The sequence below is a fragment of the Trichophyton rubrum genome, assembly GCF_000151425.1.
Source record: "Trichophyton rubrum CBS 118892 genomic scaffold supercont2.3, whole genome shotgun sequence".
NCBI lineage: Eukaryota > Fungi > Ascomycota > Eurotiomycetes > Onygenales > Arthrodermataceae > Trichophyton > Trichophyton rubrum.
In genome coordinates this window covers 2,735,127-2,751,196 of record NW_003456426.1, presented here as the reverse complement: position 1 = coordinate 2,751,196, position 16,070 = coordinate 2,735,127, and the positions used below count along the sequence as shown (strand labels likewise).

At 49.9% G+C, this 16,070-nt stretch overlaps 6 protein-coding genes across 6 annotated transcripts; 1 reads left to right on the top strand and 5 right to left on the bottom strand.

Annotated features, from left to right (window-relative positions):
- Nucleotides 1–1,749: 1,749 nt before the first annotated feature.
- TERG_03789 (uncharacterized protein) lies at nt 1,750–2,637 on the bottom strand (the record flags this gene model as incomplete). The annotated part of the gene is made up of 3 exons (XM_003236697.1): nt 1,750–1,873; nt 2,016–2,368; nt 2,443–2,637. 3 exons carry the CDS (start codon nt 2,635–2,637, stop codon nt 1,750–1,752), a joined length of 672 nt encoding a protein of 223 aa, XP_003236745.1.
- A 646-nt stretch (nt 2,638–3,283) lies between these two features.
- TERG_03788 (uncharacterized protein) lies at nt 3,284–6,047 on the bottom strand (the record flags this gene model as incomplete). The annotated part of the gene is made up of 3 exons (XM_003236696.1): nt 3,284–3,963; nt 4,043–5,696; nt 5,775–6,047. The coding sequence occupies 3 exons, from the start codon at nt 6,045–6,047 to the stop codon at nt 3,284–3,286; spliced, it is 2,607 nt and encodes an 868-aa protein (XP_003236744.1).
- A 699-nt stretch (nt 6,048–6,746) lies between these two features.
- Nucleotides 6,747–7,844, top strand: TERG_03787 (uncharacterized protein; the record flags this gene model as incomplete). Its single annotated transcript, XM_003236695.1, has 1 exon — nt 6,747–7,844. One exon carries the CDS (start codon nt 6,747–6,749, stop codon nt 7,842–7,844), a length of 1,098 nt encoding a protein of 365 aa, XP_003236743.1.
- A 66-nt stretch (nt 7,845–7,910) lies between these two features.
- On the bottom strand, nt 7,911–8,342 carry TERG_12050 (uncharacterized protein; the record flags this gene model as incomplete). Its single annotated transcript, XM_047751068.1, has 1 exon — nt 7,911–8,342. One exon carries the CDS (start codon nt 8,340–8,342, stop codon nt 7,911–7,913), a length of 432 nt encoding a protein of 143 aa, XP_047606052.1.
- A 961-nt stretch (nt 8,343–9,303) lies between these two features.
- TERG_12049 (uncharacterized protein) lies at nt 9,304–9,801 on the bottom strand (the record flags this gene model as incomplete). The annotated part of the gene is made up of 4 exons (XM_003236694.2): nt 9,304–9,363; nt 9,421–9,496; nt 9,605–9,652; nt 9,722–9,801. 4 exons carry the CDS (start codon nt 9,799–9,801, stop codon nt 9,304–9,306), a joined length of 264 nt encoding a protein of 87 aa, XP_003236742.2.
- A 369-nt stretch (nt 9,802–10,170) lies between these two features.
- On the bottom strand, nt 10,171–12,441 carry TERG_03785 (uncharacterized protein; the record flags this gene model as incomplete). The annotated part of the gene is made up of 1 exon (XM_003236693.2): nt 10,171–12,441. The coding sequence occupies exon 1, from the start codon at nt 10,786–10,788 to the stop codon at nt 10,171–10,173; it is 618 nt and encodes a 205-aa protein (XP_003236741.1). The 5' UTR covers nt 10,789–12,441.
- Between the last annotated feature and the right edge of the window lie 3,629 nt (nt 12,442–16,070).

Below are 16,070 nucleotides of genomic sequence, written 5' to 3'. Positions count from 1 at the left end.
CTTCTCATTTATCTTGGCTGGAGTGGGATGGACGGTAACCTCCACCGGTGTAGAAGCAGTGTCAAACCTCACGGATTGTTCTGTTGTCTTTGACATATTGATATAAATAACGATGAGAAGGCAGATGTTATGGTGATATAAAAAGGGATTGTCTCCTTGACGAAGAAATAGAAATAGGGTTCTAAGTACTTGGTCGGCAGGGCAGTGCTCAGTCTGTAGCAGGCAGTCTGATATATTCTATTTTCCCAAGGAGATCCCCCCAATAACCAAGATACCAAGGGGCTCCACTTATATATATATCAATATGGGCATGCTCAAGAGAGCCAGTTCCGAAGGATTCATCCCATGCTTTGACGACGAAGAAGAAAGAAGCTCCTTCCCGGGCTTAGGCAATCGAATCTGAAACCCGCCAATTCTCCAAACGGAAAGAACAAGGATGAGCCAACGGAGCGGAAGGGCGGACCAACTAAAATCGCTCCTGGATGGGCCAAGCAGTGCTTGAGTCGAAGCCACGCGGGTTAGGGGGCTGTAGCGTGATAGGCATTCTCGGGCTTCCGCCACGCTGGGAGCGTTCTGTCAACCATGTGGCTGAATGAAAATACGATGATTGATGACTAGCCCAGGTCCAGCAGAGCGCAGAAACTGATAATCAGGAGGTAGGCTGAAGCTGTCCTCTATCACAAACAAGCACAGAGGAGGAAGAGGTGCGTCATGTCTATGACGCTGATTTCAAAGCATCCTTGGTTGCAAGTAACTGCAAGAGTTGACAAAGGGTATAGTTAAGGTTCGTCTTGGCTCCCGAGTCCATCACCAACTCCCGGAATACTGCAAGCGGGTAGTGATATGGATCAGATCCGACTAGGACTTGATTACCAACACCTAGAGCTGGAAGATGAACTCTCAGCCCAACCGATAAGCAGATCAACACCCGCCAAGCGCTGGGCGAGAACGCGCGGATAAGCCACCACCGTCGATTTAAGATTAGAGGTGCCTAGCCTCTTCCCACCCTACGACGTGGGTTGGGTGCGTGGTTCGGAAGGAAAAAAAAAATTGACAGGTTCGGTGGCTTGATGTTGGGCGAGAATCGGGAGTACAAGCGCGACAGGGACCCATGACTCAGGGAGTGAGAGACAATCGTTCCTGAGCAGCCTAAGGGGTTCCCGAAGCTGAGAGGCTGTACTCCGTAAACCACGTTCGCCTGAGGTTTGTCCTGGCGGTGTAACCGCTTCTCAACTTAAGAATGAGCGCGAAAACGACAGCTCTGTTGGCCTGCCAATGAGAGGGCTTCCGGGCCTCAAGGGGCCAAGGGCCAAGCTAGCATTGAGGGCGGTGGGAGGAAGCATCATCCCAAGGACTAGTCCGCCAAGGGTATGGAGTAGCACAGAAGGGATCTTTGGCGTCCCCTCCGCTGAATGATCCAGCCGGAAGCTGTAATTAGAAACCGCCGGGGGAGCAAATGGTATCAGATGGATGAAACACGATAGCTGAGTCATTCCACGTCACGTATGCTGCTATAGTAGTAGTGTGAGCTGGAGAATGGCAACACAAATGAATACAAACACGAAGGGGGAAGGGGAGCAGCACAGGGGGAAGAAACGGATCGTATACGCGATAACAGTAACGATCATTAATCATAACAATATGTACATCAATAAACACAAGGGGCCGCGTGGTGAAGGGCTTAGGGCAGACATTGCGACATCTTAGGATGAAGACTCTTATGCTAGCCAGTTACCATCGGTTTCATCCCTAGTCGCTGTCGCTACTATCAGAGGACGAGGACGAGGATGAGGATCCGTGGCCTCTCTTCTTTTCTTTTTTGTGCTTTTTGTCCTTCTTGTGCTTCTTGTCACCTTTGTGTTTCTTCTTATGGCTATTTTGGAAGTTAGCATACTAATCATTGTAGCATTTTGGAAGAGCAATGGCTCGATGAAAACAAAAGAAAAGGAGGGAGGAATTCCGACACACTGGGCACTGGGTATATCTTATCTAGTAGATAAAGGGAAATAGCTTACTCCTTTATGGCATGTCCAGCGACGTTAGCTCCAACAGCGCCGATAACAGCGCCACCGATGGTGCCCAACGCCCCTCCGCCAAGCTTGTGACCCATAAATCCACCTCCAGCAGCTCCGACCAGCGTACTTCCCAGGCCTCGCTCGCCTTCAGGGCCGCCTGGACCTGCTGGCCCACCTGGACCCTGGGGATAAGCGGGAGCCCCTTGCATTCCGCTATGCTGAGGTGGACCGCCGCCGTAGTATGCATTGCTCTCACCTTGATGCTGTTGCTGGCCGGCCGGAGGGTACCCACCGCCATACTGCTGCTGACCTCCGTTATCATACTGCTGATGGGTATTATAGCCATATTGCTGCTATAAAAGAGCCTCATTTAGTAAGGGAATCTCTAGATATAGCTGTGGTTGGGTATAAACAATGGCTTAGTTACCTGCTGTTGAGGGAAACCTTGGTCATAGTAGCCACCTTGCTGGGGTGGTCCCTGATTCTGGCCTCCATACGGTTGTTGTTGTGGGTGTTGCGGGTGTTGCTGGTATTGGCCCTGGCCTTGATAATACTGGCCTTGCTGTTGGCCGTAGTTGTCATAGCCGCCGCCCTGAGGGGGGCCTCCGTAGTATCCGGACATGTTTATGTAGTTATATCACAAGAAAAAGAAAAAATAAGTGTTCTAAGAGCAAATAGGGGTCTCTACAGCTTTCCGTAATGACACACAACGTAGAGAGAGACTGGTTAATACGAAGGATCGCAGCCGCGTCGTTGGAGTTGCGAAGTAGTTTTATGTTGCATGCCTTGGTCCCGTGACTTTAATTTCCAGCGGGGAAGGCGCTAGTCCCCATTCGGTAATCACGTGTGGCTGATTCCGTTATGCCAAGCTTTTTCAGCCGCACTTTCTTTACTTCCAAATGAGGAAAGCCCGTGGCCTTGCCTTTCTGGGAAGGTGTTATATGGATGTAGAATGCCTGCATGAGAATGAACAGGATAGAGTCAGATATTCAGCATTCCGTAGGTACTACTATTAACATAGGCTAAGCCAAAGAGGAGAGATATGCCAGGCATCTCAAACGATAAGCCAGGAAATAAACCTACGCCCCGCGCCCGCCGTCTCAAATACAGTATCATGAACATAGATATAACAGTGAAGTAGAAAATGAGATCAACGATAAAAACAAGAATAAGCATTTAGCAAAGTCGTGATATTCGTTCAGTCAAGACGGCAGAGAGAGAAAAAAAAGTTGTAAAACAAACAAGAGGATCCAGGGCATGATCCACGATCACCAGTCTTGGCCTCTGTCTTTCATCAAAATCTCAATGGCTTGATCTTGTGGTACTGGATTCTTGTTCAGATCTTTAATGCAGTCCGTCAAGCCATCGGCTGCGTTATCGACATCTTCAGCCGACCACCCTGTACAGGCCATCACCATGCGCCTATAATTCTCACCCAGGACAACGTTCTTCGTCTTGAGTTTCTCGACTTCAGCGAGTATCGAGGCCGTCTGCTCCTTGCAGCATTTCAAGCGTGTCTTCAATTGCTCTAGACGCGGTAGAGAGAATATGAACCTCCCTTGTCCAACAGTGTTGGCTCTCATGCGGGTGCTGCCCGCTCCGTCAGGGAAGAGCTCATCAATCTTCCGCTTGTCAAACTTGATTCGATCTTTGCCTGCCAGAGTCTCACTGGCCCTGTCACCATTCTTTGACTGGCGCAGCTGTTCCATGAGCGCTTCCGAGGACACTGTGAGATTTTTGATTTGCCTCTGTAGCTCTATTCGTTCTCGCGTCTTCTTCTTCATTTCGTCAAGACGATTCTGCTCTATCTGACGAGCCTTGGCACTTTCCCTGATCTTAGCGTGCCACTCGTTGAACTCTTGTTGTTTCTCACTGAAACTGCTGGCCAACTCTTTATCGAAGGAACTTATTGAAGCCTCAATAGCTGTACTTATTTGAGAAACAGTTGCTTTTGCAGACGTTAGCGAAATGATATCTCACTGCTACGGAAAGGGTTAGAAAGGGTAGGAGAGGAAACGGGGGCGTACATTCAAGAATCTCCTTCTTTGTTCTTGCTAATTGGCTCATGTGTGCGTCACCTCCACTGCCAATCTGGAGACCCTGACTATTTCCATTGACCATATCCACACCCACACCGTAATCTGCAGGGCGAAGGCCGGTATTGTTAGGGATATGAGGGTCTGCACCAACTTCAAGAAGTTGAGGAACAAGAACGGTCCTAGCTCTTCCTGCTAAGTTGAGCGCAGTATCTCCTTGATCATCCTGAATATTCACCATCTCTGACATGAATCTGCCTAGACCAATGATTTCAAACTTGGGAGATTCTGAGAACTCACTCGCACCATTGGTGGTTCCGCCGTGCCGCACGATATACTCCAAGAGGGACTCAAGATAGTGTTTGGCAGCTACATGGCCTCCGCCACCAGTCGCTGCCATCATGGATATATGATGTAAGATTGTGCGCCCGTGTAAATCAATAATCTCTATGGTCGAGCCAAGAAGGTTTAATAGCTTGGAGAAGCTGCGGTAGTCAAGGTTATTTCTTGTCCCAACGGCCTTCTGCAATGCAGTCTCGCCAGCGGCATTCAATCGGAATATATTCACACCCTTGGCTATAAGAGCATTTACCAATGGCAGCCGTGCCAGCATCGCGGCCCAGTGTAAAGCGCTATTCAAGAATTCATCGAGCGGTGTTTCGAGGTCTTCTGCTGTGAGTGTGAGGAACGCAGGGTGATGTTCAAAATCTTTCATGCGCTTATCCAAGAACAAAGTCATAATTAGTTTCATTTTCTGGAATCTCTCAGGCGTTGTCGCTGCTGGAAGTGCGGGTATGCCATGTCTTGGGTCATCGGGTATCCTATTGCTGGTGGACTCTTCTGGATAGAACGAATCGTTGGGCTCAGTAGGTGTCGGTTCGGCCATGGAGCTTGTGGGCTGTGTGTTGTTGGCGAAAGACATTTGCTGCGCGATGGATGACGAGCGCATCCGTTTTCGGGGAGGTTCTAGGTTTTCATCATGAGTATACTCAGCAAAGCTGCGTTGGCTGTTCTGGAGGTTACTACCGAAACCACTGTCGGATACAGTTTGGATGCTCTGCTGGCTGGCTGATTGGTACTGGGCATCCTGACTGCTCATCTGGGAAGACTTCCTTGTCATGCTAGCTTGTCGTCCATCGGACCCTCTGATAGAAGTGTCAAATCTAGCCTTGCTGATGGCGTTTACCGCAGTTGCGGCGGTCCGAGATATGCTCTGGAAAAAGGTGCCGCCAGATTGTGCGCCAGTATGAGCATCCAGCCCTTGTGCAAAGCGTTTTCTCTGTACAGCCAGGGCTTGTTCCTTTGTAGGTGTGTCCAGCTGTCCCTGTCCTGCTGCGCTGACACCGTCTTGGCCCATATCATATTCCAGCAATGGCCGCAGCAAATCTTCAACTTGGTACCGCCTGCAAAGTTCTAGACCACGCTCATAACTGACCCAAGTGCCTTGGTACTTTCCATACCCGCCTTGAACTTTCTCGTGTTCACCGGCCGCGACTTCTTTCTCCAGGGTTTTGGTTCTGCGTGCTTTCGCTACACCTGCTACCTTAAGAATCTGAGTAGCATTCAACCAAGAATCCGAACGCCGACGCATCATAGCCACTCCATTCACTTCCATTTCGTACACTGAGACGTTCGAATAAACGGCCTATACAGAGGATATAATATGTTAGTTTACTAAACAACTTTTGCCCTGGTCTGGTGTGATTCAAGGGGCCAAACAAACGGTATAAATCTGTGGTTTATATCCATCCTGATAAGGCATGGATCTGTACCCATTCCCTTCATTATAACCACCATAATTGCCTCTAGACACCGAGTTGTTCATGCCGTTGGTAGAAAAGCTAGTCGATACGTTGGAGTGCTGGGATGCCCTGGGTGGAGGAGATCCAGCCGGAGTGGACGCATGAGATTGCGAGGCATGGAAAGAATTATGTCTAGATTGAGAAAATGAGGCACCGTTCGGTGGACCACCGTGAGAGTTCCTTGAGAACGACATCAGGATAGAAACAGCCTCTCCGTGGTTATTCCAGAGTCAAGTCCAAGGGCCCGAGGCCAGATCCCTTGAAGGGCGGGATCAACCGTTGAGCAGCTATGCGGTCTTGGTATAAGCGTAATTAGTTCTAGTCGAAGTCAGTAGCCCATAATGAGGTGAATATAACCAAACAAAGCAGTATACAGTCATACCAAGAACGTTGTGCCGACTATGAATTTAACTGGACAGACTGTGGCTTTCTTGCTGGCGTCGCGACCTGGCAAAGTTGTGAGTGGTTCGCGTGGTCACGTTACCCGCGCCCTTTCACCCGCTCGAAGCTGAAGTCGACGAGACGGGCGGAGGCTGCTGGATAAAGATAGATTATACAGGAGCCTTATCGGCAGGCCATCCAGGGACACGGAAAATCTGCTGGTAGAGAAAAGATGAGGCTCGTCGGGAGTTCTTCTTTTCCTTTTTTCCCCTTTCGGCTTTTCCCACTTTCGCGTCTAAGCGCGCGCTTGATGACTAAGCGCGCATATTCAACGTCGCCGTTTTCGTTTTGTATGCAAGGAGGAAGAAACACGCAGCAAAGACATCAAAGACCGCAGCCGGACGAGGGGAAGGCAAGAGAAACGATATACGAAGTGCAGGATATTGGGTGCTGGTATTTTGATCTCCTGTCCACGCAGCGATTGACCTGTACAGTCGATTCTGTCAACTGCCATGGCGACTACCATCCCATGGAAGAGCCATTACCGAGCCCTGCTCAGGGAAGCGAGCTACCTCCCCGATCCCGTTGCGAAGAGATATATGGCCGAGTATATCACGTCGAGATACCGCAAATTCACCTCGGTAGAACAGCAGAAGTCGATGAATGCTGCCAAAATTGGCCGGTTGCATACTCGCATCAAGAAAAACATGAAACTCTTACAACACGCAAACCAAGGATATACAAAGTCACTTGAGCGTGTTTTACTCATGTCCTACGGCCGAATTGGACGGAGGAAGCGAATATTACTACGACCATTTTTACAGTCCGGGTCTGGGTCCAAAACTGCGTTCTCACAGCACTGGAGGCCGTCAGAACTACATCTTGCACTTTTGCAGAGTCAGAGTGAGAATAGCAATATCGGTGCCCAGAAGGTTAAAAGGCCAGTTAGGACAACTGATCTGGAACCTCGCATACCCGAATTAAATGCTCTTGCCCGGCCGCTTGCAGATATAAGGAAAATACACATTCGCCAAAAGTGGTACGCCCATGTGCTCGACAAAACCTTTCCTCCCCTGCCGCAGCACGATTGGGAAACACTTCAACGCCTGGTAGAAGGAAGCGAACCTTGGACTCCACCAGTACGGAGGAAAGGCCCCAACCAAATCACCTCAGGGGATTCCACTAGTGCTTCCGAACAAAGCTACCTTAGTACCGACTTCCTTATTAATGGCGCCACGAAGGATCCCACATTCGCACAATACGTCCGAGGTCGACCGCACCAGATCACTAGAAGACTTATGCGTCATATGTGGGAGCGTATCTGTGCCCTGACGCCCCTTATCCAGTGGGATTCCAGCAAAAATAAATGGTGGTTTTCCTGGGGTGTACGGCAGCCTCCCGCTCCCATATATCGTCAGGTAGATCCAGTAAAGGGGCTAGCATTGTTTGAAGGGGTTCACCAGAAGACTGGACGGGTCATGCTTTCTCGAAGACAATCCAGTAAACCTGGAGAGGGAGATAAAAACCAAAAAGAAGACTGGGACAAACCTCTCGAAGCTTTTCAATCAACCCCGTCGGGTCCTGGAATGCTAGCATCCGCTAATAATTGACATTCTAATCATACATTCATAAGTAAGGGTAAACCCATGGAATTTTCGCCCGTTCGCCAAGGGAAGCTACCTTCCCTCTACCTTCCTCCTCAACATACCGCAGAAACTCTCAAAAATGACAGAATCAGCCCCCTTTACCCATCGCACGGTAACATCGGCATTCTTGGGGCCCGGACGCCTCACTTGGATGATAAATCCAAATACAGCATTCTCGGTATCGAACGGAATATCTGCCTGGTCAGATCCATCCTGAGCAGCTTCCTGCTGCTGTCTTTTCCTTCTTGCCTGCCGAGACCAAGCATTTTCCATCGTGAAGCCTAATCCACTTGACCGTTGATTATCCCATTTCCAGGGAATCCGGAATGAATTGATCTCGGTATCTATCACTTCGATCAAAGAGTCAACAGATTTACACGGCAAGGTGAATTGGAACTCGGATGGGAACGGTAGGTATTTTTTGGGTATGTTGGATACGCTCCTGGAAACGCCCTGCAGCATGGTGACCCGTTAGCATAGCTGCTTTTCTTTCCGCTGACCCGTATCCACCACCTACCATTGTCGGCCGTATATCCTTCCACGACCAGGCAATAGCCCAACGTTTAGTCTTATCCCCCTGGATAAATTCCGTGACTGCCCAATTTTTGTTATCGAGGCTCTGGAGCTCGTCGATAAGTGAGAGGAGACTGCTCCGCTTTCCCAGCATGGAGGTATACCACCTTACAGCCTCTCGTAAATCTAGGCTCTCCTGGATAATCTTTTTAACAAATGCAACTTCCCCTCCGGGCGTTATCATTTCCGTCTCTGCTCCAGTGCAAACCTATAGCTTCTTTAGTTTGATATACAGTACAACGTGTTTGTGAGGTCATCGGCGTACAGAAAGCGGCTCGTTCTGCTTCTCTTCTGCCAGTTGCTTCATCTCCTCATGAGATTCATAGAATGGAGGATTACACATGGTGAAATCCAGCCTCGAGGCCCAAGTTAATAAGTTTTGGAGAGAATAGGTAGGTTTCAATTGCTTACATCTTTAACTGGATCCTGTCAAGAGGGATTAATGGCCCATCCGGTACTGAATCTACCACTTGGATACGCGATTGTAGGTTGTTTCTCTGCACATTTTGTCTCGCATATTGTAAATTCTTCTCGTCGATATCTAGATAGCATAAGCAGCAGTTCTCTACACTGTCATTCAACAAGCCTGCGCACCTGTTGCAACGAATGTCCATCTTTTTCTGTGCACTGCTCCTAGCAAGGGGTATATACAGCTTGACCCCGTCCCGCTGCCCGTTCGATATACCATTGTTAGCCCTGAATAAATATATCATGAGGGGAAGGGTATTATCCCACATATCAAGTCCAACTACATCTCTATCGGCATTAAATCCTTTATAAAAGTCATCGCCAGTGCAGTCTATCAAATCTTGTAACCAGAGGATGTAGTTGAGCCTGCCGCAAGCATCGATCAGGCTCCATAAACATCAACATCAAAGCAAAAGAGCACAACAACGCACCGATTAGGGACCTACAGGCCAGAGTCAGCATCCTTGTCAAGACCAAAACTCGCATAAATACGACTTACCGGCGGACAGAGCCGGTCATCAGGGAGCTCGACGTCCAAGCCAAAGTCACGGCGAAGTAGGCTGACGGTCAATTGCCTGTGAAACCCGGGTATCAACCACCGCACCGTAAACTGCAGGCAGACCGAAGAGAGAGGTCCCCCAGACAAGGAGTAAAATGGTCGCCGGTATCAATTAATCACCTACCTGACAGCATCCGGGTTGCTGAAGTCCAGCCGTCCCTTTGCACTCAAGCTACCCTCGAGACGAACGGTCAGCGATCATGCGGCCACATCCAGAACGAGACGACGAAGAGAGCCTTACAACTCCTTAAAGGCCGGGTCTTGCAGGGCCAGGGCCGTGAAATCGACCTTATGCCGATAGATGTTCCCTGCAGAGTCCATCGTTGCGAGTCCTCAATTCTGGCGGGTGCAGGGTGTTTGTGTCAAGCCTGCAGCGATGAAACGGATCTTATGCACCTCGCAATGCAACGCAACATATAACGCTCGACACTATTACATCAAATCGACAAAGGCCGCTAGTTTTACGATGCTTGCCTGTTGGCTTCCATGCAGGTACTAGAAGGCCCCTAGACGGTATGTGGGATTGCCCTACGGCGTGTTTATTCCATAACTAACTATAGCTGCATAATATTAATATAGCCTGAAATGTGATATAGATCGAACACCGACTACGAATACACGCTGCCGTTGATTCATCACTTAATCAGACAAGGAGTTTGGGCCAGATCCATGCATATAACATCGAGATAATCACGACAGCAGCGGCTGCAAGTCTCTCAAAACATCGGCCGTCTGAACCACCTCCGCGAACTCCTTCAGCGTTGCAACCGAGACGCCATGGACGGTATCTGCATCAAACCGCCCGCAGGGGAACGAGGCAGTAGCATCTTCAACCAGGATAACCCGGCCATCTGTGCTGCCGTCTGGGGCGTTTGTAACGCCCAGGTTCGCCGCCATACGAGTCGTGGTAGATACGCAGTGTTCCGCCGTCAGGCCCAGGAGCAGCAGCTGCCTCACGCCCTTGGCCCTCAGCGTCTTCTCCAAGTCGGTTCCGACCAGGGCCGAGTTCACGTTCTTCCAGAAGACCAGCTCGTCAGGGATAGGCTCGGTGAACGGGTAGAAGGCCGGACCACCGTCTGGATGGTAGGGGTGCAGGACACTCTTGACGTTAGTGGACGAATGGCCGATGTGGATGACCTCGATATGGGGGTTTCGCGCGTGCGCATCCCGGAATGCTTTTATGAGCGCGGTGACATTCTCCTTGTACTGCGGATTTGATCTCTTGCCCCAGTAGGCTTCGTTGTCGAAGGCTGCGTGGTTGTCGATGATGAGAAGGACGGTAGGCAGAGATAGGTCAAGGGCTGCCATTTTGATTGCTGTGATATCAACACTTGTGTGCTAGCTATCTCGCCCCCTTAGGTATGTATTCAGTGAATATGTCTGCTCTGCTACTTTTAACCCCCCCTTCTATGATTCATACGGCCATCTCACTAATAACCCCCTCATACTCCGTACAGTGACTGAATTTGTCAGCACGGCCGTATATCGGAAATCTCGGGTCGGGAATTGATAGCAATCTCAGTATCCGTCTAGAACGACCTACGATGTCCACAATCTGTGGCTTCTACCTTTTCGTTGATGTCCGAGTTAAGACGCCACGCTGGGGACGTCCTGGTCCAGGAAATTGGATAGATCAAGATACCTGCTGGTTAGGCGAAACTGCATCCTCGCCTAAGCTAAGATCTTGATACTAGATTTTTCGCCTAGTCCGCGGTGGCGTTGCATCCGTGCTGAGATAGACTCCGAGCTCAGGGCAGGATGTGGCCAGGGGCAACCAAGTTAACGAAGGTAAAAATGACTTCGTGCAAAGTGGTTATGCACGGCGATAAGGCTCTCTCTGCGCTCTACTCGGACAGTCCTTCCCCATATGACTAGGGGTTACTTGATTACTTGAACAACGTAAGAACTTCCTGTCTGCAGAGTACTAATTCGGACGCTGTAGGTTCCCGTGAAACTGCCGTCTCGGACTCACATTTTATATTCCGATAGTTAACTAGTCAGGCTAATAAATGTATATATAAAAGGCGAAACGCTAGTAATAGGTGGGAAGGAGAGTGGAATAACGCAGAAAAAGTAAGAATGCATATAATCCGTGAAATTTGCAGGCTCGTAATTGGGTATCAAGTCAATTGACTGAGGAAACAGGAAAAAAGAAAAAAAAAAGAGATAGCCCCTCAAGAGAGAAGAGAAGCATAGCCGCGAGCGCAAATTCGAAGGCTGAGGTCCGATACATCGAGAATAAAAAATATAGAAATCGAAAAAGGGAACAGACACATCAAGGGTGATTGGTCAGCCGGGCATGTTCAAGATACACTCTTATTGTGTTTGCACGAGCGGTGTGAAGCGAGAGATCTCGGCGAAGGATATTGATGCGAACATGCAGGGCACAATGGTTAAAGTGCACTGAGAATTGTGTTGTTATTTTGAAGGCAGGGGACAGGAAGAAGGGTCTGCAGACGTATTAATTGCCTGCATGATGCAAGTACCTTTGCTCCCCAAGATCCCTGCAGAAGAAAGAAAACGACAATAATAAGGAAAGGGAAAAGAAAAAAAGCCGGTGGCGTTGATCAAAAGTAAACATGATCATAGCACCGATGTGGATGGTCGAGATACATATTTGCCGGCTGGTTATCACTTTTTCACTTGGTGTAGCAAGGGTTGCACTTCATCAAGCCGCACACCTTGCAGCGCCAGATGCCGACAAAAGGGCCGCCGTTGCATATCGAGCAGCGCCAGGTCAGGATGCTGCCGTTGCTGGTCTGGACGATCCCCCATTGGTGAGGACACCGCGGGTTGGCCATGGCTGACTAGCTGACTAGCTGGTCGGTTGGGTGTGCGAGTGACGTTGACGGTGCCTAAAGCGTGCGGGTGTTTGATTCGGCAGAAGGTCTCCGAAGAGGAACAGACGCTATGCTGCAGGTTACAGCTCGGCCCTGAGGGGTTGGGTAACTAAGGGGCGTCAGGGGGTTGCGCGGACGCTGGGGTTGGCTGCTGGGAGGCCTGGGAAGCAAGGGCTAAGCACAGCCAAGGCGTAGGGGTGTTCCAGCACGACGGGTCGATTAGTGGAAGAGCGCAAGGGCAAAGTCAGGCAGATCCAGCGAGGGGTCTGGGAGTGGATGTTTCGGAGAGATGCCTTCGATTCGTGTGCTTTGCTGGTCAAGAAGACGGCTTTAAGAAGAGGAGGAGAGGAGAGGAAGAGGGAGTCTCCGAGTTGGAAGGGGGAGCCGGTGTTTATATAGTAACTAATCTGCTTCCTGGTCCCCGGCTATGAATAATTGAAATAGTGAGAGCACACAGGACAGTGGTACACCAGGGATTGATCACTTGGTGCGAAGACAGGTCTCTGTGTGTATATATATGTGGTAGGTGTCCAACGAGTGAAATTGCACGGTGTACTGTGATGGAGGAGTGAAAAGGGCCACTGACCCGGGCTGTTCAATCAGTATATATATACAACCCAGGGAACATAGTTAGAGCAGTGACCTTGTTCTTTTCCTTTTTTTTTTCTTTCTTTTTTTTTTTTTTTCTTCTTCTCTCTTCTCGTCTCGTTTCTTTTCTTTTCTATCGGGAAGAAGCAAAGCTGAGCTTCTCCCCTGAGGCCCGTCCCGGAACCCCGTCTGCCCTTTCTCTGACGGCCAGAGCTAAATGAGAAGCTCTGATATGAGAGAAGGGCTGTACAGCTGTCTGGTCTTTGTCTCGGGTTTTCTTTTTCTTCTGTTGCTTCCAATATTTTTTCCTTTTAAATTTCTCGTTTCTTTTTTCCTTCCTTTGCATTGGGGCCTCTATTTTTTTCGCCCTTCCTCTTCCCTCTCGGCTTGACGGTTTTAATTGGCAAGACGGTTGAGAGGCCCGGCTTTTGTTTCGCCCCCATGGTTGTTGCAGATAAGATTGACGAGTCAGGATGGTTGATACATTGGTGCTGTAGTTAAGGGGCGCATATATATGCTTTCCCCGTATTGATGCAGGAGGACAGGTTGAGAAGTCAAGGCTGGGGAATGAGCTCCACGTTTGATGCTCAGAAATCCGTATCCAGACTCCCGCGGTTACGGGCACAGGAGGGCCGGCCCTGGAGTTAACTTAGTTAACCTAGTTGATGCCTGTATATACAGCCCATCTGCGACGCTCAATTCGGATTGCAGACAGACAGGCGGAGCACTGGCGTGAAGATCCCGGGAACCAAGCTGCTGGTGCCTTCAGAAGCCACGTCCTGGTTGGTTCCTGTTCGTTTCTCTCTCTTCCTCTCTCCCCCTTGAGGTCACCAATTATTGTGTCTGTCGAGGGCCTCGAGTCTTAGTTAGCCCGTTAATATCTCTTCGTATACTCCGTACACACCCGTTGATTTCCAGATAGAGTAAGGCAGACGAGCTAACATCCACCGCCAAGTGTGCCCGAGTGCATTTGGTTGTTCGAAAGAACCATGGCAATTGATAGATACCAGCGCGGACCAGCCGGATCCATGATATCACCACCACCACCACCACCACCACCACCACCCGCCGCAACCATCAATCGTCGTCAGCTCTTCTTCAGCATCTGCTTCCTTTTTCCTTGTCTCATCCTCAGCAGCAGACTCGCCCAATCCACGGACGGACGTCTATCCAGCCCAATCACCAGATATATCCCCGCGGAGCCGCGAGCTGAAAGCCAGCACCACCACCACACACACCTATCACTAGCTATACATAGCATGCATAGATAGCTATAGATATGCACTCTTTAACGTAGACTCCTACATCCCTGGCGGAAATCCATCCCGACATACCGGCGCCCATCCTCCTGGCGTGTGGCTCTCCATCCCATCCCATCCCTCCCTTCCCATCACCCCTGGCCCTGGCCCTGGCGTACGTCAGTCATCGCCGCCAGTTGATTTTGAGCGCTGTCTCTTTTTAGACTTCAGACGGTTCTTCCAAATAATTGGTCCTGCAACGGCTGGAGACAGTCGAGATGGATGGGTTGGAAGGCTGTTGGCGCAGGGACTCAGGCCCCCTCTGGAGCTCTCCTTGTCTTCCCGGCCTGCGATGCAGTATGTATCTGTACAACATCGATGTCCCTGTGCGAAATTCGCTGCATTATCTGGTTGAGGGCAACGAGCGAACAAGCAAATATGATGTATCACGAAGATCCGATCTTCATCACCGTGCTCCTCAGGTAGCTATATCTGGCGCGTCTGCTGCTGGTTCTGGCTGCGCCAGCTACCACCCCCGTTACTGCAGCTTGTATGGTCTTCCCGTTGAATAGCTGCTCCTGGCGCTCTTGTTAGACTGCAGACATAGGCTGCTCCGTATATATCAGAGAGAAAGAGGGTGCCACATATGGTATATCACTGCTCACAAAGCCCATCTGCTGGCTTCGAGATGCTCCCACTTCTCGCAGCCAGCTTGCCGCTCTCGAGCCGCCGGCACAGTCTAGATTGTCGATCTCGAGGTGTCTAATATTTATGCTGAACCACATGACGACAAGTACACAGCGCTGCAGGGAAGAAGAAGAAAAGATACAGACTGGCCTTTGACGTTGCGTTCTTGTAGGAACTAGCAAGCCAGCCAGTGGCTCTGGTGGCAGAAGCAACGTTGGTGGACAGTCGGCTCATATGCAGTAGTGTCCATGTACGTTTGCATGCACGTATCTCTCTGCGCTCATAGGCTACTATTCCCTTTTTGTTGAGGGCTGAACATCTATATACTACGATAGAGTTATATAGAATTATGTATAAGGAAGACGAATGGCTATATATAACACCGAACAGCTAAATTAATACCAAGAGATAAAAAAGGTAAAGAAAAAAGGAAGGAAAATACGGGGTCATTCAAGGCGAGCTGCATTTGCCTCATTACACCAGGCACATTGGACTCTGCATGTCACTCCTTTTTGTTTGCTATCAAGGGTCCATCCCATGCGAGTGAAGCCCCACGGTCATGCGGCGTACGGAGCACTCCCTGAAGCATTTTGACCAGTGACGACATCCTCAGGCACCTGGTTGGAGAAGCGAAAAGAGATCGACAGAGCTCACTCATACTCCCGTTGGCTCAGCCGTTGCCCCCCTTCCCCCCTTTACAATATAATACCAGGGCCAAGTAGATGTGAAAGGTGAAAAAAAAGGAATCATCGTGGTGAATTCCGGAGGTATATGGATGTAATCGCTAGGTGGAAACAAACGAGAAGTAATTTGGTACTGAGAAACCTTAACACATAGTCAACCGAACGGCGGTATCTGGCCAATTGGAATGGGGCTGACAGTTGACTATAAGGACACACGAGCGAGTTGCCATGCCGTTGACGGTCGTCGTTGTCCGGGCCATGGAAGGAAAACGATTCATGGAGATAGAAGCTGAAGCTCTTAGTGCTGCTGGTCCCGGCGCCGTCTTTGCAAGATTCTCGCGTGATTGACATGTCCGCGGGATGGCAGCTGTGACAGAGCCACCCTTACACGCGAACGGCGGGTTGGGAGGGGGAGGGGAGGGAGAAGAAAGAAAGAAGAAAAGCATAGGAAGAAGAAAACAGAGAGATGGCAGGGGCAAGGCTGTCAAAGAAAGAGAAAAGTGTAGCCATACTGGAAGAAAACGGAATAGGGGGGGGGGGGGCGGTTCGTATGG